Source organism: Aethalodelphis obliquidens, unplaced genomic scaffold (genome assembly GCF_003676395.1).
Source record: "Aethalodelphis obliquidens isolate GAN/ISIS:26980383/991018 unplaced genomic scaffold, ASM367639v1 scaffold3, whole genome shotgun sequence".
Lineage (NCBI taxonomy): Eukaryota > Metazoa > Chordata > Mammalia > Artiodactyla > Delphinidae > Aethalodelphis > Aethalodelphis obliquidens.
Window position 1 is genome coordinate 47310310 of NW_020837947.1, and position 26179 is coordinate 47336488.

The 26179-nt window shown below is 44.7% G+C and overlaps 1 protein-coding gene across 6 annotated transcripts in view; it reads left to right on the forward strand.

Annotated features, from left to right (window-relative positions):
• The first annotated feature begins 1550 nt into the window (after positions 1 to 1550).
• TRAF3IP2 (TRAF3 interacting protein 2) overlaps positions 1551 to 26179 on the forward strand; it is a 41313-nt gene continuing 16684 nt past the window's right edge. For 2 of the 6 annotated variants that reach the window (XM_027088447.1, XM_027088438.1), the window contains exons 1-3: positions 1587 to 1855; positions 13763 to 14596; positions 25246 to 25438. In XM_027088447.1, the coding sequence (XP_026944248.1) occupies positions 13771 to 14596; positions 25246 to 25438 (1019 nt within the window). In that variant the 5' untranslated portion in view covers positions 1587 to 1855; positions 13763 to 13770. Of the gene's footprint in view, positions 1856 to 12876; positions 13030 to 13762; positions 14597 to 25245; positions 25439 to 26179 lie in introns of those variants that run through there. The other 4 variants (XM_027088408.1, XM_027088429.1, XM_027088419.1 and 1 more) reach the window with 4 other exon arrangements.

Below are 26179 nucleotides of genomic sequence, written 5' to 3' on the forward strand. Positions count from 1 at the left end.
CTTTGATCTCCCTCTTTTTTCCTCCTCTTGTCATTCTTCTTGTCTTTTCTATTCTCATCTCCTAATACTGATAGCTTTTTCAAAGTATCCTGGTACCAACTGCTCCACATGCAAAAAAATGCTATTTTCCCCAAACTAAAAAAAAGATTATTATAATAATAATTTTGAGGCAGAAAGCTCAAGGCCAAGATAATAAGTACAATTTTTAAATCTTTTTTTAAATGAATGAAGTACTACACACTTGTTGGAAAAGGAATCCAACATATGTATACTATACATACACATATGTACAGTATACATATTTTATATCAATACTATAAATAGGATAAAAGCCCTCTGTTCTGACCCATTCCCCTCAATCCTTTTCCCCAGAGGTGATCACCGCTTAACCGTCTGGCATGCATTCTTCCAGACATTTCTGTCATTTTTGGTCGTTTAGCAGATATGTAGTACTTGCCAACTATGTTCTGGGCAGAGTGATAGGTGTTGGAACCAATGGTGAATAAACATAAATAAATAAATTAAATAAATAAATAAATAAATAAATAAATATATACACACACACGTATTTGTTATATCTATTGGCAAAAATGAGATTATGTTTCTCAATGAATAATATCTCAGAGCCACTTTTCCTTGTATGTGGAAATAAATATATACATACATAAATATTTATGGTTTTTAACAGCTGTGTAGTATTCCACTGTAAGGATACACCAAAATGTATACACCCTGTATATGTCGTTTTAAAAACAAGCAGCATTCCCTCTGCTTGCAGAACATAGAGCAACCTGCTCCACATGGCTCACTTGAACAGAACCTGGTGGTCTGGATAGGGACGTTCTGGGGCCCGTCCCCTGCTCGAGGGTAGAGGGGTGGCCAGCCGAGTGGGCTGACCCTGGGGACTCAGCAGGCAGGCAGAGCGTCCAGGAACACAGTGCGCCTGCCCAGCACCCAGCTGGCCAGTGGGTAACTGAGTTCACACCCGGGTCCCTCTGACTCCAGAGCTGTGGCCAACACAGCTCCCATTACAGTCTGCCGTCCTGGTCATCCTGTTTCTAGCATCTCCTTTGGCAATAAACTCTGTAGGCACTGATTAAGCAAGGAGAAGGAAAGGCAAGGAAATAAACTTGAGTACGTGAAAAATGCAGCCAGAGGAGGGCTGTGTGTGTGTGTCAGGGGCGGGGGGTGGTTCTCAAAACTAGTCACTTTTCCATGCGTGTGGATGGGGCAGGGTGTGTGCGGGGGCGTGTGTGCGTGTGTGTGTGCACGTTTGTGTGTGTAGGGGGATGGACAGTGAGTCCTCCCTTTGTGATTAAGAGCAGCAAATGCAGTTAGAGACAGTAAGAAGTTTCTGCTTCATACTCCTCCCCACGATCTGCCCCCAGTTTCCTCCTCTGGAGCTGCTAATGAATAACCGATCTTAACACCCAAGTTCAATCCCCTCCCCAGGCACCGTCTCAGGCCAGGGTACCAGGACAACGACAACGCTGAGGTCCAAGGCAGTGGGAACATTCCTCAGCAGTTACTTAGCTGGGTGGTTAAAAAAGAAAAATGCAGCCTAATTGGCCAGTGGCCTTTTCTAGTGAATGAAGGAGGTTTCTGTTTTAAGAAATAAAGTGACTTCTCAGCGGCTGTTGATTCACTGCCCACAGGGAGATTTTTGAGCCCAGGCTTCCTAGCCTCGGTAGAAATTTGCATACAACTTCCACTTCCTGCTTCGGAGCCTGTTCCGGCTTTACCTGGGCCGGGAGAGGGTGGAGGGAGGCCCGGAGCGACCCAAGGTAGAGTGACCCAAGAAGGAGAGAGCGCGATCACCCCGTGGCCCGGTCTGTTTGTCCGTGGTGGCTCTAAGGTAAGTTGTTCAGAGTTGTCACCTGCCGCGCCTTACTTCTTTTTGACCTGTTTCCCAAAACAGTTTTCTCCTTTACTGAAATGTGCTGCCTTACTTTCCTCCACCCGGCTCTCCCCACCTTTCGTTTGTCTGTGTACAGAGAGACCAGCTTGGGCTGGGAAAATGACAGCTACGTTTCTGCTGTGAGAAAATGCTGGTGGTTTAGTATTTCAGACGGGCGAGCGAAGATTAACTCTTTGAGGAGTGGAGACACACACACACACGCCTGTGTTTGAGTACTTAGTGTCCCCACAAGTTTCGATTAAGAAGACAAGCCCCATTCTCCAGGGAGGGAGCCGGGGATGGCACAGATTAAGGAATTGGCTTCCAGCCTCAGACACGTCAGTGGCAGAGTTGGAGGGAGAACTCCCAAGTTCTCTTGATCCCTTTTTCACTCGGGGGAAGAAAAATCAACACCACGTTCTTGGGCCAGGAAGTTCACCTCCGCTCTGTGCTGGCTGTGGCGCCCTGTCAGCTCGTCTCCCACAGCCCTCCACCCTCCCAAATGGCCCAGACATCTGCTGGCACGGACAGTAGGCCTGAGCCTTTAGGGAAAACCAGGGCAGAAGTGCTATTATTTGATCTTAGAAGCTAATCGAGCGTCCTATGACTTTCAAGTTCAAGATGATTTCTTAGCATAGGGGGATATTTTTTAATGAACGGGGGAAAAAAGAGACCAAATAAATAATAAAAGCAGAGGACAAGAAACTTGGTTTCAAGTTCTCACTCCACTCCTTGCTGGCTCTGTGACTTATGCAATTTACTTTGGTTTCCCTAGGCCCGGATTTCTTCATCAGTAAAATGTGTGTGGGGTGGTGAGCTAACAAGATTATGTCGAAATTCTAACGAAATAAGGCTGGGGTGATGGGAATCCCAGAGGGGTAGCTATAATGGGTGGTCTTAGAAGAGTGCGTTTTGTTTACTGATTACTCAAATACATTCATCTCACCTCTTGCTACTAAGAGATAGTTAGTCCCTGGAGGAAAAGGACTCCTTTCTTAATCCTTCTCTACCCTCTAGCACTCAGTATACTATCAAGCACCTTGTAGGCACTCGGGTTTCTTCCATATAAGCTGCTCTGATTTGTTTCACTTACCTGCTCTCGAGGCAAAAGGTGAAGCCATAGCCTGGGTAAGAGGCTGAGAGCAGCGGCGGTGTGGTGTGCTGGGCTGCCACGTGGCTCTGCAGGAGGCTGCCTGGAATTTAGGTGTTATTCTTGGCTCTAGTTAAATAGGAGAAAGCAGGGGGTTTCTTGAATTAATTTATGTCCCATTTGGGTTACCCAGGAAGAACCAGTCCGTGCACTTGCCCACAGAGTCAGGGCAGGCCCGAGAGCTGGCAGACGAGCCTGGCTCCAGAAGGCTACGTTACTGACTTAGCAGGAGCTGGAAACCACTCCTTGGCTAGACCAGTCACTGTGTGTGGGGCCTTTAATGGGGGGTGAAGGGAAGCTGTGAAGCACGTCTAGATACCACGTAAGGGTGATGACTAGGATCAGACGCGTTATTTGATGACCGACACACAGAATCCTTAAGCTTTTCAAAAAAAATCCTTATTGTTTCTTTTGAGCTGTTACTCTCCCTCCATACAGTTCAAACAGGCCCTGACTGTGTGGGATGGACTGACTCACGGCTTTCGGTATTGCTCAGCTGTTTCTGTGGAATATCAAGGCCCTGGTATGGCCCCTGTCATGTTTTTAGATGGCTCTCTCTATCACCCTGGGTTGGGAGGACAGGAATTTCAAGATGTTTCACCTGTGATGAGTTACTGATTTTTTTTTTTCTTTTCAAATAACATGCACCACTATCTGAAATCAGGCTGTTATTTGCTGCCAGCCTAGCTTTGATCCAGAAAGGCCACCCACAGTCATTCCTCATCTGGTGTCATTTGTGATGAGGTGGCACTTGACAGAAGCCCCTGCTCTGCTCCGTGCCTGGGGTGGGCTGACTAGGAGTGAAAGCATGTTGGGGAGCAGACTTTTAACTCGGGGGTACTCACTTTGGGAGGGTGCAAAGATGGAAAATATGTAAGCCTGCTTCTCTCAAGATTAAGGTGTTAGTGATTTTCAAATGCTCTGAAAATAAGAGAAGAAGGCAGTCATAGTTGCACGAATTCAGAATCATAGTTGCAGGCACTCAGAAAGATCGATTAGGCGGGTAGTTTGTCTAAATTAAATCTACGTTTAGAAGAATCGAAATCTCGGAAATATCCTGAATTCTAATCATTTTTCTGCTACAGGAGAATTTAGATTAGCCTTTCAAAACACATATGCATTGCGGGCAACTGCTGCAGGGAAAACAAAAAAGAGCACAGACGAGCCATATTAAACTTTAAGTTCCTTTCAGATCCAACGAAATGACCCCTAATGTTTGATCACAGTTCCTTATCAAAACAACCCTGCAGGCCTTCCGTGAGAAAGCATCTGAGGATTAGAATCAAGAAGCTCTCCCTTTGGGCCTCTCCTGTTTCTCCTAGTGCATTGTCACCGAGATATTTTTAGTTCCTGAAACCCAGGCTGTCCTTCTCCCTCGGGACATTTGACATTCTTTGCGTCTCTTGCCCAGCAGGCCTCCTACTCGCCCACATGTGCTTCGATGCCTGAGTGTTAAGCTCACCCTGTGCCTCTGTGTGTGTGTGTGTGTGTGTGTGTGTGTGTGTGTGTGTGTGTGCATGTGTACAGATGTGTACACAAACCTTCCTGGGGACCAGAAGTTGTAAATTGGCTGAGGGAGGAAGGTGGGCTTTCATCCCCTCGTGATTCGCAGAGCTGAGCCAGTTTGGCGTGGTTCCCTGGTAAAGCAGCTGAGATCAAGCTATTCAGGACTGACTGGAGCCCCCGGCCTGCTTGACCCCCTTCTTTCATCCTGAAGACGCAGGCTGGCTGGGGTCTGGGCAGCTCCCTGAGCGCTAATGGAAACCTGGCCCTTCCCCACCTCACTGTTTTCCTGCGCTCATGGTTCCAGTGTTTTTCCTCCTTCCTCTCCCAGGCGGGGTCCCAGGTCTCCCTCCCACCTCCGATTTCCCTTCCTCCTCCTCTGTGCTGTCTGCCCAGATTCTTCCCAGTTCAGCAGCTTACCTGTAACACTTTTGCCTTTTGCCTGCATTCATTCTTTCCCTTCCCTTCCAACTGTAATACGTAAAAATCACAGTTTAAGCAAGCCTCTCTCCTCCACCAATAAAGGACGAGTTTTTTAAACTTTTCCTTCAAGGTTTCCCACTCTCGTTGCTTCTCTTCCATTTTCCTTTCTTCCTTTCTATCCCTTCTCCTCCCTCTGCCGATTTTTTTTCCTTTCTGCCCCTTCTTTTCCTCACTCTGGGGTCTGGACTGAATTAAGAATCACGAACGTGTGTTTAGAGAAACCTTATCTGAAACAAAACAAACAAACAAGAGAACCCATGGGCTGGTTTGAGGTTGTTCTCTAAACGGTTTTTACCAGCTTCCAGCGTGGTGGAGTCAGTCCTTTCCCATTAGCCCCGTCATTGAGTTGAGCAGCTCAGAGGAGTTGCAGAGCAAACTTCCGCACATCAGGTCGGGTCACGCTGCACCACCTTCAGCCTGCTGTGAGCTGTACTGTGCAGGGTATGAACAAGGGCCAGTAAATGTTCCCTTGTCTCCAGGGCTCACCACTGCTTCCAATCCTCTGGCAAACCAAATGGAAGAACTTCTCTGTCTGGGAAATTCTGCAAGTAAACTTGGAAATATTTCCTCACTGGAATTTGAACCTGAGCCACACAGTTCACTCAAAACCAACTTCCACTAAGCAAACCAATGTTGGGAGAGTTTGCATGCATTGGGGCAGTAAACAAAGAACATTAATGAGTTTAAAGATTTTTTTTAAATCCCAAATTTTTGGACAGTTATGAAAAAAATTACTCCCTGGAGAATGAAGTAAGACCTTGAGAATCTGTGACTGCAAGGATCTGGTCCAAAGTGCATCTGAGGATCTTCCTAGCTGTAAATTTATATATTTATTAATACGTCCACCTGAAATATTCATGCTGTGTGTCTCTAGGACCCTTCAACCCTATTGTTGACCCAAAGAATGCTTTTTTAAAAAAATCCAAGCAGTTGGTAACAGCAAGCCTTGATCATTTAGGAGCTGGTAATGTGGTTTATTAATTACTCAGGCTGCTCACTCCTGCCCTTCCTCTGTTTCTTGCTCTGCTATTTGTCTTCTTCCAGGGACATAACACCTTCATTAAATCCCATCCATCCTTGCCTCAGAGGCGTCCCCTGGAAGATATCCCGTCTCTAGATGCATCGCCAGCTATCCTCACCCTTTGTTTGTGCTCTGTCAACAAGTTTTCAATTTACTTTGAGTTCAGTTTATGATTAAAATTTAATGAGATCCAATCAAGTGCTTTTCGCAAACCAAGATGCCTCTGCAGTCTCATGCGCATCCTCTATTGTTGTGGCATGAAGGAAAGCCATCACAGGTTTCCAGCCTGGCCATTCTTCATAAAACACAGGTGGCATGTATCCACGCCTCCTTAGCTTCAGGGTGAATGGTTCTGAAACCTATCTATTCCAGGAGCTTCTAGGGTTTACTCAGCTCCTGCCATCCCCTTTCTCCCCTCCCCCACATCGCTGTACAAGTCAGTGCCCCCAGCTGACAATCAGGTGGGTTCAGTGCCCAGGCTCTGGTGCTGAACTGCTTGGATTTGAACACTAGCTAGGCTACTTACTGGCCCTGCGGCGCTGGGAAAGTTACTTACCCTCCCTGTGTTCAGTTTTCCCATTCCTAAAACGGGGCTGACGACAGTACCTACAAATAGGGTGGCTGAGAGGATAAGTTAACACATGTAAAAAACTTGGAACAGTATTTGACACATAGTAAACATTTAACAAATATTAACAATTATTGTTAACAAAGGGTAAGGTTTCTTAAGTATATCCATTTCATTAGGTTTATATTGATTTATCAGCATAAACTATATCAGAGCTTGATAAACTACAACTGTCGAGCCAAAGGTGGCCTATGGTCTGTTTCTGTACCTGCCTATTGCTAAGAATTTATATTTTTAAAGGGTTGTTTAAGAACAAACAAACTAACTGAAAAGCAGGGTATGAGACAGAGACGGTATGTGGTCCACAAATGTGAACTATTTACTATCCGGTTCTTTACAGAAAAGGTTTGCCAGTGCCTGATCTATGTGGTTTAATGGAAAGAGGTAGGAGATCTATAGGCTAGAATTGGCGGTGACTTTGGAGAAGCTATTTAATGTGCCCACAGCTCTGTACAATAGGAATGGTGAAGTGAAACCACGTACCTCACCTGGGACCCAGCTGTTTTAAGGACCAGATGAGATGACGTATATCGAATCTGCCAGAAATACACATGTTGGTTAAAAAGATATGGTCTCCATACATTAGGTTCATATAATAGGTTTAGCGTCCAGGTATAAAACAAGTGAACATTGTTTAGAAAACAGTTCTAAAGCCAAATCACTTGTTGTTGTAAAAATAACAAAATAGCCATTGTTTTGGGAGAGCTTGATATGGGCCAGGCCCTACAGTCAGCACTTTATTTACACCTTCTTCTTTTACCCTCCTATGGGGCAAATGCTGTCATTTTACAGATGAGAAAAATGAGGCCCAGAGAAGTTAAGTAATTTTCTCAAGGTCACACGTCTAATCGTGCAGCTAGCAGAGAAAGAATTTAATCATGGGGAGATTGAATCTAGAGCCTGTGCATTTAAGTCCTGCATATTTTCCACATCCTAGAAATATGTATTTATTCAGGGTAAGCCCGTCTGGATGGCAGAAGCCACAGTTAACTGTGAACGTGGACATCATATCTGTGAATATGTGCCCTGAGAGAGACTTGTGCCCTATGCACACCAGGATGGGGTCTAAGAGACCTGCAGAAAGCGAGGCGGGTGTGGTGGGAGGAAAAGAAGCTTTGGGATGAGCGATGAGATAAGAAAGGTAGTGCTGCGAAGACTGATAGGCTCTGTTTCGAGAAACTAATAATTTAAGGCAGAATGTGCTGGAGGAGAGAAAGGTTGCTGGGAACAGACATGAGCAAAGACTTGGAGGCAGCAAAAGAGAGAGAAAGAGAATGAATGGGAAATTCTGTGAATGGGACACCAGGGAGCATTGTCACAGGGGATGTCAAAACTACTGATGTCTGGATAAGGTCTTATCTGCAAAGCCAGGCTACGCGGGAAGGGTAGGGGGCAGAAAGGAAGCGAGAGAGGCTGGGACAGAAAAACTGACAGATTTGAAGAAAGATGCTGGTCAGAATCTAGGAGCTGGAACCACAGCTCACAGTCCAAAGGGCAGTGAGATTCCAGAGAAAGAAAACTGCTGTCTCTTGGGTCAGATCAGAGTAAGAACCAGGCTCACATACACCACGGTTTCACCTGGTTGTGTGGCCCTGGGACTAGCCCTCCATTCCTAGCTTGCGCCACCCCAGTCCCACCCACTCCTACCGTGGACAAACGTCCCCATCCTCTGCTGAACGGTCTTTTGTATTTTATGGGACGGTTCACTCTCTCCTGGGTGGTCTCAGCAGTGCCTCACTCACATTGATTCTTAATCTTTGTGAACATCAGAATCACTGGGGGAGCTTCTCCTTTTCCTTTTTTATCTTTTAAGTAGATATACAGGCACTTGGTACAAAACTTAAAAGGTAAAAAATGCTCTGAAAAGCAAGTCCCTCCCCTGCCCCTGTTCCCAGTCACCCAGCTCCCTTCCCAGAGGCATCCTCTGTTCCAGCTTTCGGATGTGATGGTGTGGGCATATGCAATCTCAGATCGTACAAAGGGTAGTGTACTCTACACACGGTTCTGCTCTTTCCTTTTTTAACTTCACAGTAAATCTTGGAGATGGTTCCACATCAGTTCACACAGCACTTCCTCAGTCTTTTCAAAAAGATGCAGTGTTCATTGTAAGGCTGGACCATAGTTTGAAAAAGCAGAGCCTTTTTGGACGCGTGGCTTGTTTGTAGTCTTTGCTGTTACAAACATTGCTGCATTGCCTATCCTCATAGCCTCTTCGTTTTAAATAATATGTGCATATCTCTGTAGAGGAAATTCTTGGAAATGAAATTACTAGGTCAAAGGACATAAGATCTTAAAATTCTGATAGTTATGGCCAAATTGTACAGATTACACTCCCCTTGGCAAAATATGAGAGAACCTATTTACCTGTGGGACTTAAACAGCAAAAAAAGGGAGCCCTGGCCCCGCCTCAGAATCTCTAGGTGTGAGGCCTGGACATCTGTATTGTGAGTCTCAGAAAGCGCTTCTGAAGCAGAAACTCTCCTGTGGTCCCTGGCCAGCCAGCCTCTCCCTTCCCCCAGGGGTTTGAAGCGATGAGCTAGACATGGCTGTCGTGCTCCAGCCTCTCCCCGGCTTCCGGCTTGGAACACTCTTCCCTTCATATCTGCATGGCTTGATTCCTTCCAGCTTCATCCTGATAAGCTGAGACTGTCTAGAGCACCGCCAGCCCTGGGGCTCACCAGGGCCTGGCTGGCAGGTCTTCTGTCCCCCTCAGGGGTCATAGACTTCTCCTCTAGGTCATGGCTAGAAAACAGGGCTTTTCCACTTAAATCCAATTGCCACCCGCTGTTAAGGATGGGAGCACAGGCTGTGCCAGGGTTACAACTGCCTGGACATCATATAGAGAAGGGTCTGGAATAAAACAGGGAAATTAGAAATGGTTAGGAGCGATGAGATACTGAGTTAATTTTTTTCAACGTGCATTATTATTTTTTTTACAATATTGACATTAAAGACCAAAAAGTAGGGCTTCCCGGTGGCACAGTGGCTGAGAGTCCGCCTGCCGATGCAGGGGACACGGGTTCGTGCCCCGGTCTGGGAAGATCCCACATGCCGCGGAGCGGCTCGGCCCGTGAGCCATGGCTGCTGAGCCTGCGCATCTGGAGCCTGTGCTCCGCAACAGGAGAGACCACAACAGTGAGAGGCCCGTGTACCGCAAAAAAAAAAAAAAAAGACCAAAAAGTAAAACTGTCATTTCCGACCCAAGCCACTGATCTGCCCAAGGCCCTCTGCTGTGGCATCGGTGTGTAGTTTTTCTCTGTGACACCCTCAGGAGGGTGGCAGGGTTTTTCTGTCAGTTCTGGCCGGGGTCTAGGGCTGGAGGGACCCTCGTGGTGACTGCAGGCCTGCCCCACCCTCTGCTGTTCTTCTCGAAGCTCTGAGGATGCAGAAGGAGACCAGCCGCTTTCCTGTCTGAAGCAGAACAGATGTCCCAGCACACTGGGTGGTGGACTCACTGTTATTCTGCCAGTGAGGGTTCAGGTCAACCCTGCTGTGGGGGGGTGGGACCTCTTCAGGCATGGCCCAGGCCCGCCTCGGGGCCTGACACTTAGTGGAACTTAATACATATTTGAGAGGAAGAGAGGAAGAGGGAAGGGTATAATTTCAAGAACTCTGAAGTCCTCCCTGCCACCTTTCATGAGCCTGAGATCCTCACTGTCAGGGATCCTTCCAGCTACATGGATCTATCTCCTCTCTGAAACAGGCATCAATCATTCATTCATTCAACAAATATTTATTGAGCACCTACTATGTACCAGGTATAGTTCTAGATGCTGGGTATACAGCTGTGAACAGAAGAGTCAAAAATCATGCCCTCATGAAATTTACATTCTGGGGAAGGGGGGAGACAATAAACAAGGAATGTACTAGATATTTGTATTTATAACATACATTTTATAGTATATATAGTGGTGATAACTGCTACAGAGAATGATAAAGCAGGGAAGGAAGACAGAGAATGCAAGAAGCATGTAAAAATTTTAGAGGGTGACCAGGGAGCCCTCACTGAGAAAGCAAGAGCTGAGTAAAGACCTAAAAAAGAAAGGAATCAAGCCATGCAGATATGTATGGAAGAGTGTTCCAAGAAGGCACAGCAAGTGCAAAGGCCCTGAGGTAGGGCCTTTGATTTCCTGTATTTCCTGTATTAGTTGTCTTCCTTGAGCTGGATCACAAGCAACTTGAAGGTAGGAATAATGTTTTATGTCTTAAGAAATAATTTTGTTTACCTTTCACAATATACCCTCTTGTACCTTTTGAGTTTTGTGTCACTTGTAGGTATTACCATTTGTAAAAAAATTTTAACTGAGCTTATGCCTCAGAAGAGGGGGTACACAGCACAGAGTTGGACACATAGTAAGGTTCAGTAATCATTTGCTGTTTGAATATTTGTACAAATTTGAAACATCAGAGTTCATTTTGTTTTTTAAAGATTACTAATACCATAGCTTTCCTGAAAGGTTGTTCACTGCCATGCCGGGTTTATTCACTATCATCCAAGGAACCGTCTGTTCATTTTCAGACCAATGTCAACGCTAGAATTCCCACCCTAGGATGGACCTCAGATTCCCAGTCACTGACCACACTCCGGAGATGACCACATTTGTCACCCTTTTTATTAGCTTCCTCCAAGTCCTTGAAGGTTCCTCAGCTAGAAGAGAATTTGCAACTTTTTAAATTTAATTTAAGTTTTTTAGGGAAGCACTTCTAAAGTATTCACATTTGAAGACCCAGGGAGAATATAAACAATTGTACCTGAAGTGTGGAAAATGAATATGAATTGCATACCAAGAAATAGCTAACAGCATTTAGTTCTCTTGCTGGCTGGCTCACTGGCTGCCACTCTTACCCCGACCCCCCACCCCGATCCCCTCCCCCATTCAGCTGTGGGCCCACAGATGCTTGCAGGAGATTACGCGACACTCAGCCAGCGCTTTGGAAAATACTTCTGTTTCCTGACCGGCTGAAGAGCATGTTGTATGGCATATCCAATTTCATAGCTATAGAAAAATTGTAAGAAAGAAAAGAAAACAATGGTGAACATTTTAAAATACTCAGTAGTTGAAATATGTGTGTTTTGGGTAGGTCTCATCAATTGAAATCAGTTGAAATTTGTGTGTTTTTACAGGGTCTAAGCAATTTAGGTGATGAGGTCTATCGTCTGCAGAGTCAAGGGGCAGGAAGTACACCCAGCCTAGACAGCAGCCTAGAAAAGAGCCAGCCCGGGGCAGGGGACACCAAGGCAAGGAGGGAGGGCCCGCCGGGACTTGGAGCCTGAGGGAATTTTCTGTTGTGCCAGAAAATGGTACAAAGGTTGTTTGCAGCAGATGGGTAAGTCTGATACCCAGTGAGAGTCAGAGAAGTGTTAGAGGGCATTCATTTGGCACGGAGTGCAGGGCAGATTGAGGTCTCTTTCTATAGGCCAGGAAGATAAATTTGGTGGGAAACTACTGATCCCACTTCTGCTCTTTGGGGCAGCATTTTTTTTTTTTTTTTTTTTTTTTTTTTTGCGGTACGCAGGCCTCTCACTGTTGTGGCCTCTCCCCTTGCGGAGCACAGGCTCCGGACGCACAGGCTCAGCGGCCACAGCTCACGGGCCCAGCCGCTCCGCGGCATGTGGGATCTTCCCGGACCAGGGCACGAACCCGCATCCCCTGCATCGGCAGGCGGACCCTCAACCACTGCGCCACCAGGGAAGCCCTGGGGCAGCATTTTAAAATGTGTGCTGTCTTCTTGCCATTGGGTTGGGTACTGGGCACGAGAGAAGGGGAATTCATAATTTTCCAATTTGTCTTAGCACAATAACTGATGGGCATCGTGCCTTTGGGCACAGTAAGCCCTCAGTGAGTGTTCATGGTTGAAATTCTACATGGATAAAATAGGAATTTAAAAATCCACACACCCCCGCCCCGCACCACCCCTTCTCCCTGTATGGCACTTGAGGTGTGCTATGTACGAGGCCTGCACGGAACAGGCGGCCAGGATTTTTCTTTTCACTTCCTCGCTCCCACTCTCCCTGCTCTGGAGCCTTCTGCAGGCCTCCCGTCATCACCCTGTGACATCTTTTCCGTGACCTGCCTCCTTGCTTCCCCTGGAGCCTAAGCATCGTGGGACATCATCTCAACCAATCTTCTGATGAGGGGAGGCGAATTTTCTTTCTCATTCCGTTATGTTGATTGAGAGTTCTGTTTTTATAGGTAAAACCAATATTACCTGGACCGTGGGCTAACTGCTCTGTGGGCTAAAGGCTAGTTGAGCGAGCCTTGTCCGTGCAGCTACTACATCACAGGCCAGATGGTCATGCAGGCATCGTGCAAGAGGGAATTAAGCCCTCCAAATGACCTATAGTTGTAAGTGGAAAATGTCACTATGACCTTTTTTCCACTGCTTTTTAAACTCAGGCTTTAAAAATCTTTTTCTTAAATTGGGCAATAGTCACAGGGGGCAAAAGTTTAAAACTTCAGAAGGTAAAAACTTTCCCCCTCCCCCCCCCAGCTTAGCTCCATTCTCAAAGGCAACCAGTGCGCCAGTGTCTTGTGTGTCCTCCATCCACGTTTTATACATGTGCAAGCAGCTGTGCTCACACACACACACATTCCCCTCTCTTTATTTTTTCACACCAAATAGCAGCATCGTATACACATTGGTCTGCACCTTGCTTTTCTTTAATCACTTAACAGTATATTTTAGAGATCATTCCACATTCATTACTGAGATTTCTTTCATCATGGATTCCAAATACAGATGAAACAACCCACATTCCGATTATTTCTCCTTCCTCAAAACTTGGCTGTTGATTTTCACCCGTGTCTTTCCCTTGCTGGTGTATGACTTCTACCACATAAGGGTCCAGTCACATTCTTTGAATCGCCTTCCAGATAAAAATATCTTAATAAGCCTTAGTGCCTTTGCCTGGAGGATAAGTGAACAATTTTTACGTGATCAGGGCTCTGCCAGTGCATTGGTGTCACTCTACTGTTAATTTAAACCACATCTTGAATGAGGTCCCTTAAGGTCCTAAAGCGGGGGACTCCAAGAAATGATCTGACTTCTGACGCTGTGGCATGTTTTCTCTTGTTCCAGAAACTAGGATGATCCGAAGCATTCCTGTGGAGGTTGATGAATCAGAACCATACCCAAGTCAGTTGCTGAAACCTCTCTCAGAATATTCCCTGGAAGAAGAATCCGAGCTCCCTGCTCCAGATACAAGGGACATGGCCCCCAACAGCTTGTCTGCACCTCAGACCCTTCACTCTTCCTCAGGAGACTTTTCTCACGCTCACCCAACCCTGAAGCTTTCAAACCGGCAGCCTGTGTCCCAGCAGGTCACCTGCCTGCGCACTAAAGTCCTGGCAGAGAGTGAAGACAGCTTCTGGAGGAGACACCCAGACCCCGGCAAAGATTTTCCCTTGGGCTGCTCTGCAGCCAGCGAGCCTGAGGCTGAGTCTGTGGTTGGAGCCCTCACCCCGGAGCATCAGTTTTCACTTATGGAAAAACGTAATCAATGGCTGGGATCTCAGCTTTCAGCAGCTTCTCCTGACACTGGCCATGACTCAGACAAATCAGACCAAAGTTTACCTAATGCCTCAGCAGACCCCCCGGGCAGTAGCCAAGAGATGGTGCCACGGGCCCGGATCCACAGGAACCGAGCAGCCCCAGACCTGCGTACGATCGACACGGGCTATGATTCACAGCCCCAGGACGTCCTGGGCATCAGGCAACTGGAAAGGCCCCTGCCCCTCACCTCCGTGTGTTACCCCCAGGACCTCCCCAGGCCTCTCAGATCCAGGGAGTTCCATCAGCTTGAACCTCAGAGATACCCGGCATGTGCACAGATGCTGCCTCCCAACCCTTCCCCACAGGCTCAGTGGAACTATCGCTACTATTGTCCTGGAGGCCCCGATCACCTGGTGCCATGTAAGTGAGCTTTACCTCCTCTGGACATTCTGGGCTGGGTAACCGAGTAAATGGGAATCTCACGTCAATGTCTTGCATCGTTAGACCAGCACAGACAGATCAGAGGGCAGGGAGGACATTTTGCTTCCTATGGGGCCTTCCGCATGTGATTGGAATAATGCTTTATCTTGGCCCAAAGCCCGTTCCGCTTGGAACCTGCTTCTCTAGGAAACTTTAAGTATAAAACAGATTCCTCTCTAGGGTAGTTTTAAGTGAAACTTGCTGAGAGGCAGGGAGACGACTCAAATAACTTCTAGAAAACTTGTTTGTTATCCAAATTCTTGGGCATCTGGGTTTTTCCTTCTTTACATGCTTCTTCTCCACCTTAGATTTTTCAGAGAAAGGGGCCTTCTGTCAAAAAAATCAGAAGGTGCCCAGAATGCCATTGAGACTGAATTCATGCATGACATGAAGATCCAGTTGCTCCTGTGATTACATCGCTAAAAGGCCTTTGGAGGTTGAACCATCAACATCTACCCTACCATCTAGCCACACTTGAGGGCTGGCAGTCCCCCTAACTTGTCGAGCTGTTTCACATCCCCCTGCATTTGCCCACATTCTTCTCTCTACCCAAGATGTTTTTCCCCTTCGTGTACATTTGAACCAGTTCTATACCTTTATTCTTTAACTGCTTTTTTGAGATCTAATTTATACACTATGAAGTTCACCCTGCCCCCATTTAGGTGTACAATTCAATTTAGAGTTATACAACCATCACTATATACCTCTTTTAAGACTTAGCTCAAGTGTCCCTCTGGCAGTCTCCCCAGATCAGTCCCTCCTTTGGGCTCTCTGTTTCCTTATGCTCTGCCTGTTGGGGCACCTAATGCCAGTATGGCATTTACTTATGGACTTGTTTACTTCTCCTTCCAGACTGTAAGTTTTTGCACATTCAGCAAAGGTGTATTTTCTTTTTTTTTTTTTTTTTTGTGGTACGTGGGCCTCTCACTGTTGCGGCCTCTCCCTTTGCGGAGCACAGGCTCCAGACGCGCAGGCTCAGTGGCCATGGCTCATGGGCCTAGCTGCTCCGCAGCACGTGGGATCTTCCCAGACCGGGACACGAACCCATGTCCCCTGCATTGGCAGGCGGACTCTCAACAACTGCACCACCAGGGAAGCCCAAAAGGTGTATTTTCAATCCATAATTCTCCAGTATTTAGCACAGTGACCAGCATATACTAGATTCTCAATAAATTATTTCTGAATGAATGAATGAATGAATAAATAAATAATATGTATCAGTACAGTAAGCATCTCTGAAAGTGATAAAGTCTTAGACTGAGATAAAAGGTTCATCACAATTCTTGATGTCAGCTCTCTAAGACGCTGCTGGAAAATAACAATAGGTCTTTACAGATGAAACATGGGGCTGGGAGGTGCAATATTTTTCTTAGCAAAATAAAACACCGTATCGAAAGCAGTTCAAATGGTCTGACCAAAGAGTCTGACCAAATCTGGTGCCTAGCTCTAAAATAAATTATAGAAATAATTACACATCCTATAATCAAATCACAATTTATGTATTTATACATGTGAATTTAATATAGCTTTAATATAGCTTTAGGAAGCTTAATAAAGCTTCCTAAAGCAAATGGAGCAACAGAGTAATTCATAATTTAAAAAAAAAAAAGTGAGGTAAAGGAATTTAACTTAGAAGATGCTTGGAAGAAAGCAGGCAATAATGAATGTGAGTTAAGAGTGAGGCTAAGAGGGGCTTCCCTGGTGACACAGTGGTTAAGAATCCACCTGCCAATGCAGGAGACACAGATTCAAGCTCTGGTCCGGGAAGATCCCACATGCCGCAGAGCAACTAAGCCCGTGCGCCACAACTACTGAGCCTGCGCTCTAGAGCCCGAGAGCCACAACTACTGAAGCCCACATGCCTAGAGCCCGTGCTACACAACAAGAGAAGCCACTGCAATGAGAAACCTGCACACCACAACAAAGAGTAGCCCCGCTCACCACAACTAGAGAAAGCCCGCACCCAGCAACGAAGACCCAACGCAGCCAAAAGTAAATATATATATATATCTGCATGTGCCAAGTGCTCAATAAGTATTTGTTAAAAACAAAAAAAAGAGTGAGGCTAAGAGATGAGGAAGCAGCGGAGCTTCGGGAGAAAGAGCCCCTGAGGTCTACAACTGGGACTCTGGTGTTGGTGTGGGATGCTGGGAAGTCAGCTGATTGGGAAGCAAGGACCTCACTTGTACTTTGAGCACCCAGGGATAGGATGGGTGTGGTGGCAGAGTTCCTTGAGCATGAATCACTCACTGAAAACTGAACCTTGGCAGGGTCAGGATTTGCATTTTTTTCTCAACGATTTCTAGGTTAAAAAGGAATAATTTTGTGGGAATAATACCACAAGATACTTCTTTTTAACATTCTACTATCTGCATTTAAAGATAATTTTTCTGATCATAATACTAATGTTTGTTCACTCTCAAAGTTGAAATATGCTCAAAAGCCATGTTTCCATCACCCAAAAATACTTCCTTATTGGGGTTTGACATATTTACTGGGTTTTTTTCTTTGCATATATATTTAATATAAAACTAAAATAATTTCAGTGTAATTCTTCCAGCATCACCTAAAAATGCTGCATATTATTTCATCAGATGGATCTATCAAGTTGTTTTTAAGTTATTCTCTGTTGTTGGACATTTTAAGTAGTTTCCGATTTCTGATCCAAAAAGCAATGATATGATATATCATGTACATAAGTTTTTACCTGCATTTCTGATTAGTTGCTTAGATTAATATGTAGAAGTGTGAATACTTCATCAAGGGCTTTGTGATACTAAGTCCCAAGCAGTTGCCTTTAACCACTAACAGGGGAAAGCCCCATTGTGATAGACAGAGAAAACATGGACTCACGATTGGAGAGTTCCAGGAAGATCTTCTCACCTGTAAATATTTTTCCTGTTGAACCCTGAAATGGCATCGTTAGCAATCTAGTCTTTGGAGGTAAGCATTGCCCTCTTTGGGCAGGCTCTGTTAAAATGCAAACACTCCCACTGGGAATACCTTTAGTCTCTTAACACTTGCTTTCTCTCATCAGATCCCCTCCCCTTGCTCTCTATATTATTTCCTTCTCTTGAAGTCGGGGAGGAAGGGGAGCCTAGGATCCTGGGAGTGAAGATAAGTGATGAAAGGCAGAGAGGAGAGAACTTGGACAGGAGAAGGGAATAATTCACAGAACACATATAAGCAGCCAATAAGCATATGAAACCAAGCTTAATATTACTGAATTTGAGAAATGCAAAATTTTTAAAGATGTATTTTTCCCAATCAGGTGCACAAAAACAAAAAAACCCTGGGACAACATCTAGTGTTAGTGGGTTTATGGGGAAATGAACTTCCCCATCTACTCTTGGTAGGATTATAAACTGGTACAGTCTTCCAAGAGACAATTTCACTATCAAAATTTTAAATGGGTCCTCTTTGGTCCAGCAGTCTCACTTGTAGGAATCTGTCCTATAGACACATTAAATGAACATATAGAAATACCTGAATGAGGATGTTTATTAAAGCATTGTATTAGAGTAAGAATAAAAACAGTAAAATACCTATCAGTAAGGGGACAGATTATAGTAAATAATTATAAATTAGTAAATTATAAATAATTATCAAATTATGTTATAAAAAATATACATTATTGTAAATAAGTTGTGATTTATTTATACCATAGACTACTAGGTCCCTGTTACATAGACTAAAATACACACTCTGACATAAAAAAGGTTAAGGGAGAAGCATGAAGTGTTGATCCCATACATGTTATTTTTTTTAATTATATATGTTAAAGACTCCATTAAAAAGTGTGTAAGATGGCCCCAACTGTTAACTGTGATCATGGGGAAAGGGGAACAAGGAATTAGGAAGAGACAGGGAGAGTTTTCTTCTAACTCTACATATTTTTGTTGAATTTGTTAGAGCAGACAGGCATTACTTTTATAATTTAAAAAATAAGTAAAGGGACTTCCCCGGTGGTACAGTGGTTAAGAGTCTGCCTGCTAAAAAAAAAAAAAAAAGAATCTGCCTGCCAATGCAGGGGACACGGGTTTGAGCCCTGGTCCGGGAAGATCCCACGTGCCGCGGAGCAGCTAAGCCCGTGCACCACAACTACTGAGCCTGTGCTCTAGAGCCCGTGAGCCACAACTACTGAGGCCATGTGCCACAACTACTGAGCCCACGAGCCACAACTACTGAAGCCCGCGAGCCTAGAGCCCGTGCTCCACAACAAGAGAAGCCACCGCAATGAGAAGCCCACACACCGCTACGAAGAGTAGCCCCGCTAGCTGCAACTAGAGAAAGCCAGTGAGCAGCAACGAAGACCCAACACAGCCATAAATAAATAAATAAGTAATTTTTAAAAATAAGTAAAAGTTAAAAAGAAAAAAGAAAAGTAAGGGGAAATGAGAGTGTACAGGTGGGCTCAGCCTAATCCACCCTGCATGTGCCTTGGTCCTAGTTCCCAGGGGCATTATCACAGGGAAGAGGGTCAGGGTCGGGCTGTGTTTGTCAGGGAAATTCAGTGCTTACAGTTTCTCTTCAGGGCAGTGCAAGCCCAAAATATTTATGAAGCCTCCAATAGCAATGGCTCCCAGGAAGGTTGCTGTGAGGATTAAATGAGATAATGTATTAAAGACACTAGGAAAGTGGCTGGCTTGTAGTAAGCCCTCAGTAACTAGCAGCTCTTAGTTATTATTGTTATTATCTAAATGGATCCTGTAAAGTACCCCTCTACTTCTAGATCCCTCTCGCTGGCACAGATTTTAAGCATTCAAAGCAGGTGTATAAATGCTTAGTTTCATGTCAGGGCTGTAACTGCATTTAATTGCCAACAAAACCACTTCAAAAGAGCTGTTCATCTAAGTGATGCTCGTGCAGTTGGAAACCATGGCTACGTGGTTCTACTCGGCTTTAGAAGAGTATTACTTCCTCATCCGTTAATGAAAATATAAATAAATAATGATCACCATGCAAATGGCATACCTTAGCCTTTGCAAGTTAAAGCAAAAATGGTTACTGGTCACCCCTTTCATGTCAAAAAAAAAAAAAGTTATCAAAGCAGGTGAAAACAAGAAGTGGGAAAAGACTGTTTCTTTCCTCCCCCCACCCCCGGGAGAAGTCAGCCTCTTACTGCCTCAAAATCCTTCCACTGAAGGTCACCAGACTGGAGATCATGGCTATGCAATCAAATAAAACCCATGACGCAAGTAAATTGGGAGAAAAGAATGTATTAAGTCTAAAAGACTCATTTTACTGTAAAATTCTTGCTTTCTCTACCAAGGAGACTGAATAAAATAAACCTGTGGGCACATGCCTACTATTGCTCATATGGACCCCAAGGAGTGATTATTTGTATGCTAGAATGCATGCACAATTAAAAGTAAGGAAAAAACAAACCAAGTGGAAGAGATGAGAAAGAAAGGCGTTGCCTTTCAGGAACTACAGCTGTTTACAGCTGTGAGAGTTCCTGTAACAGTTTATGCGGGCCCTTTTGTTTTCCTGGCTAAAGTGATTGCGTTATATCATCATGTCTTTTGACAACTTGAAAATCAGGTTTTATTTTCTCTCTCATAAATTCTTTTAATACCATTCTTAATAAGGAAGAAAAATGTTGAATGTTTTGACTGAGAAGTGGAAAGCCTCGTTTAGGATTTGGTTTACAAATTCCAAGTGGTCAAAGCCCGGTAACACGAAGACCATGTGTACCCAGGCCAGGAGGATCATAAGATTGACAAGAAACATACAGTTCTGGGCACCTATTCATGATGTGCAAGATTTGTATTTTTGTTTTGTGATTAACACTGCGTCAGAATCTAGGAGTTACTGTGCTAACAAATCACTTGTCTATCACATTCTACAGAATGCACTCTCTTGATGGAATTTTAGGCATGAGGACAAGTCATTGGGGGAGATATTTTAGGCATTGATTCTTAAGTCTACCACGTAGCTGGCTGCTGGCTTGCACACCTCTCTTACGCACTGAGTGTGGGTTTGTGTTTCCAAACAAACATCCATAGACACACAGATTTCCTCTTTCTCTCTCCATTTATTTTGAGCTACTAAGGAGAACTATAACCTATTTATTTCTATTCACCGCCTGCCTAGCCATAAAGGTTCAATAATATTTGTTGAATGAACAAAAAGAAATCTGTTCCCTACTTCCTGGGAAAAGGAGTGATTCCCTAATCATGAGTAGAGACTTTGTGATATCAAGCCTTGGAAAGGCCATCTTTACTTGTCTAATGGGAGAGCAGAGGAAAGAAAGGAGGTCAATGAGATTTGGAAACAGACCTTGTTCCTTCGTTTATCAACTTATTCAACAAATATTTGCCCAGTTCTCTGCTAGGCACTGGGTGTGCAGGGGTGAATACAACACACATGGTCCTGTCTTTGTGGAGTTCACAGTCTACTGGAGATAAGTCTATCGATAAGAAGAAATTGGCAAACAAAATAACAAAGTGTATGTGTTATAAAGGAAATAGCCATGTGTTAGAACAGACATTAATAGACAGGATGGTGAGAGGAGGCCTCTCTGAGTAGGACACGTGTGAGCTGAAATCCAAAGGAAAAGAAGGTCCAGGAAGCAAGGAGTTTGGTGTAGTTAATGTACCAAAAGCAAGTGAGTGGGGCTGGAGCAGGGTGAGCAGGGAGAGAATGATATGCTAGAAAATGAAGGAGGCAAGGACTGTGGTAAGGAATTTGGATTTTTTTCTAAGTTAAACTTCTTTAGGAAAACAAAAAATTGAACTCTATAATCCTGAATAAGGAACTTAGAACAGTACTTGGCATGTAACAAGTACTCGATAAATGTTAGCCATTATATATATAGTACCCAGCTAAACTAGCAAGCCTTGGTCAAAATAGTGGAACAAAACTATCAAAATTTGAGCAATGAAAAGACATTCATTTACCCAACAAATACAGATTTTATTTCACAACTTTTCCACACAACCAGCCAAATTCCAGACAAAACCAGTCAAGTTCCACTTACAAAAAGGAAATCTTGGGTTTCCCCGGTGGCACAGTGGTTAAGAACCACGGGTTCAAGCCCTGGTCCAGGAAGATCCCACATCCCGTGGAGCAACTAAGCCCGTGCACCACAACTACTGAGCCCTCGTGCCACAACTACAGAAGCTCGCAAGCCTAGAGCCCGTGCTCCGCAACAAGAGAAGCCACCGCAATGAGAAGCCCATGCACCGCATCGAAGAGTAGTCCTACTCGCTGCAACTAGAGAAAGCCCACGCACAGCAACGAAGATCCAATGCAGCCAAAAGTAAATAAATAAAATAAATTTATTTAAAAAAAAGGAAATCTTATTTTTGATTGACCCTCTGATATTCAATATTTCTTTGCTTTAACAATCAAAGGACAGCATAGAGAACTATATTGTCAGTACCCTAATTTCAAAAATAGATGAGGTGGAGCATTTTCATCTGCTCACACAAAGCAGTGTAAGTTTTTATCACAGGTGGCCATTTCAGAAATGAGAGTTACAGCTAATCAAACACTTAGCCCACATGCCTTAGTGATTTTAATGATATGATTAGTTGCTATGAGACAAAAACCTGTTGTGTGAGGAATAATCTGTTAGAAATCATATGTCCTTGATTCAAAGGCTTTTGATTAACAACACTAACATCCACCTTCTGGAAAAGAAATAAACCCTATGATTAGAGCTTGGTAGTCCTTTTAAAGCAAATAAAACCTTATTAGCCACTTTTTAATGGATATGGGAAACAAGAATGGCTCTAAGCATTAAAAACTTTCAAGGCCACTGGCAACGTTGCTCCTCTTCTCCTTGTCTTCCTTCTTCCTACTTCCAGAGGAGACACTGAAAAATACCGCAGATGGAGAGCAGATGAGACATAGACAGTCTAGAAGACCCAAGACCTAGCAGGCAGACTGTGCAGTGCTCCATGGCTTCGCTTGTGTGCGTGTGTGAAGTTGGCTTTGTAACTCTTCAGTCTTCATTCATTCATTTATTGAGCATCCCCTGGGTGTCGGCACTGTGCCTGGAGATGTGGTGGCAAACAGACACAGTTCATGCTTTCACAGAGCTTAGAGTCTCGTAGGGAAGGCAGGTAAGAAGTTGACAAGTAAGGGTCATGCTTACTTATACAAACATGATGAGCATTAGGAAGAAAATAAAATAGGGAGATGGGATTTGAACAGGTGAATTCACTGGTGAACAGGTGATATCTGAGCTGAACCCTTGAATGTCGAGATGTTGATCTGTAAAGACACAGGGCAAAACAGTCTGGGCAGAGTGGATGGCAGACTCAGGGTCCCAGAGGTGGGGTACTAGCTTGGGGCGTTCAAGAAGAAGAAAGACAGCCAGGATAGCTGGGGCTTGGTGAGCAAAGTATAGTAGGAGGTAAAATCAAGAAGGGCAGAGACCCGATCATGCAAAAGGTGGATTTTAAATGCAGTGGGAAATCTCTGGAGGGTTGTACCTATAGCTGGTTTTGTAAATGGTCCACTCATACAAGACTCACCTGAAAACATGGCTGGCCTAGTGACCTGATAGCAGTGGCACTTTTTAACCCTGTTCCAGCTAGGGAAAAGAGCAGCAGGAGAGACCAGCCCTGTAGCCCTGGAACTCCAACTGGTGAGCTGGACCCCTTGCAATGTGTCTGACCTGCCCCAGGAAGGCTGTAAAGACAAAACCTCAGTGGTCTATCTTGTTCTAGACCATAGGGGGCTCTGTGGTCCTGTCTCCCCATTCTTAGAGATGCCTTCCATGTACAGGTCTTTATCAGCCAAGGGGCTGGGATAGACCCAGTCAGATCCTTTTATCCTCCTCCCTTTCCTTAAGCCCCTAATATCATAACCAGGCCTAAGCAATAGCAGGGCAAGGGTCACAGTCAGGGCCAGGAGACAACCTGGGTTAAGAGGGGTGTGGTCAGTTTTGCCAAAGGAAGCAGGACAGGAAGGACTTAGCTGATGTCACAGGTCAGAGCAGACAATAGACAAAATCCAGGGATTCTGACCATGCTTGAGAGACTGGCTTGGGCACATTTCCAGGGTCACTCAGCCAAGTTTCCTGAGTCCAGACAGTGGGGCCACACTAGTGAAGTGAATACACATATTATTTGTCTTCTGTACTTGAGGCCAATAGTCCCCTAGATGTTCCCATGAAAACTTCAGTGGTTCCTGACTACTTACCAAACTAGGCATAAAGTTCTTAACCACATTCTCGCTCTCCACATTCTGGTTCCAACCTTCTTTATCTGTTACTTTCTTGCTCACTTCCTAGTTTTATTTCACTTTACATCCCGGCATGTATCCTACCTACACAGCAGGCAAATTGGTTATTATTTATATAATCAGAAAAATAATAAAGACCAATAAATATCTTTTGAAAACCAAGGTTCTTTCTTGCCCTAACTAGCTATGCCTCCTCCATCCTCCAAGTTCTTACTTGGGCAGAGGTGGCAATGCTTGGATTACCAGGATGTGCTCATGGTTCATTTTGCAGGGTTATCCACTTGGCTCTCTCCAGTCCCTCTCCAAGCTAGGCCCAACCCTAAGATATATCAGAGCTCTCAGATTTCCCACACCTGAGCCCCTTTGGGCCCGGACAGTTCCCCCAGAGCCTTCCTCTCCCACCCTTCCTGGGTTCCCTTGCATCCCTCCTCTGACCTTCACTTCTCTTCTCTCACCTGGTCAGGCAGGTTGCCCTTCTTCCTTTGGGACTCTGCTACTCCTGGGCCTGGCTGGGACCAACTTTCTCCTAGGTTACAAATTCATATAAATCACTGCCAGGCCTGGCTTTGCTCTGAGACTGCCCTCTTCTAACTGCCCTGGCCCCAGGTGCACATAGCCTTTAGCAACAGAGGACTGAGAAGGTTGGGAGGTATTGCCAACTGGTTGGTTACTTTCCAGAGGTATGAGCCAAGTTTTCATTCATTTACTTCTTCTTGAGGGATTGGTGTGTGTGTGTGTGTGTGTGTGTGTGTGTGTGTGTGTGTGTGTGTGTGTGTGTGTGTGTGTGTGTGTGTGTGTGTGTGTGTCCAGGGAAGGAAAAGAGCAAGTAGTGATTCTGTATCTATCCTGAGGATAATTTCTCCTAGCCTTGGGTTCTAAAAACTTGGGGAATTATGGTAGGAATAGTGGTGATCTGGGTCCCTTGGGATGTATCTCACCTGCCCCAGGAAAGCTGTAACAGCAAAACCTGGCAGTATATCTTGTCCTAGACCAAAGGGGTCTCTGTGGTCCTACCTCCCCATTCTTAGAGATGCCCTCCAAGTCCTGGTCTTTATCAGCCAGGCAGCTGGAATAGGCTCAGTTTGGATTATTTTAAGCATCTTATTTAAATAGGGGCCTATGTGGAGCTTTGTACTTTCCAATTAGAACACCAAACTCATGATTTCACAGATGTTTTTATTTAGGAAAAAAATAAAAACAATGACTCAATTTCATGAAAGCCATCAAGTAAATAATAGTACAGAAATATGGCAAACATCTTAGAGGTGGTAAACGTTATCTGGACCCCTCAGTTGGTATCAAGACAAAAATTTGCACTGAGCTTACCTCTCCTTTCACACAAAGGAGCTAGGGTCAGCCTTCCCTGTTTTCTTTGCTGTCTTTACCTGCAGATGGCCACGACTACCCTCGAACAGCCTACCAGCAAGTGATCCAGCCGGCTCTACCTGGGCAGGCCCCACCTGGAGCCAGTGTGAGAGGCCTGCACCCTGTGCAGAAGGTCGTCCTGAACTATCCCAGCCCCTGGGACCAAGAGGAGAGGCCTCCACAAAGAGACTGCTCCTCCCTAGGGCTCCTGAGGTATCAGTAAGTACGATGGGGCCAAATTTCAAACAGTTCTAACGTGAAAAAGAATGATGCCAACGCAATCAAAATGTATCTAAACTCTCTGTTGGTTTGCTACCCAGGCTGCTGACCAAGTCCCACACTGGAACACCCCACCTAGACTTTTCAGGTCAGGAGGAAAGGGAAACTAGTTGATAAGAATCTCTTTACCAGACACATAAAGCCACTGGTGACTAGTCAAAATGCTCTTGAAGGAAAGGCTCTTAAGATGCTAAGTCACACCTGCTTCTTTTACTTTCAGATCCCCTGGCCTTTTAGCCCACGAAATAGTTTTTTATTTTTACTATGGCTGACTTCCAAAGCTATGAAGTTCTTTTTTATATCCTTAGTTTCTACACCTGTTTAAGACCATTTCTTACTTTGAAATTTTAAATTCAATTTGTTCTTAATAGAAATTTTAAATAACCTGTTATTTTCTTTTGTAATAAAAGAATTCACACACGTTGAACATCATTATTAGGTCTTTCCGATACTTCTTCCAGAAAAACAGTTTTGGTTTTTCTTGACTTTAATTGTTTAATTGTCTAATCCTTTAATCATATTTCTCTTCATTGTTCTTTTTTTTTTTGTAAATTTATTTATTTATTTGTTTTTGGCTGTGATGGGTCTTCGTTGCTGTGTGCGGGCTTTCTCTAGTTGCGGCGAGCGGGGGCTACTCTTCATTGCGGTGCTCGGGCTTCTCATTGCAGTGACTTCTTTTGT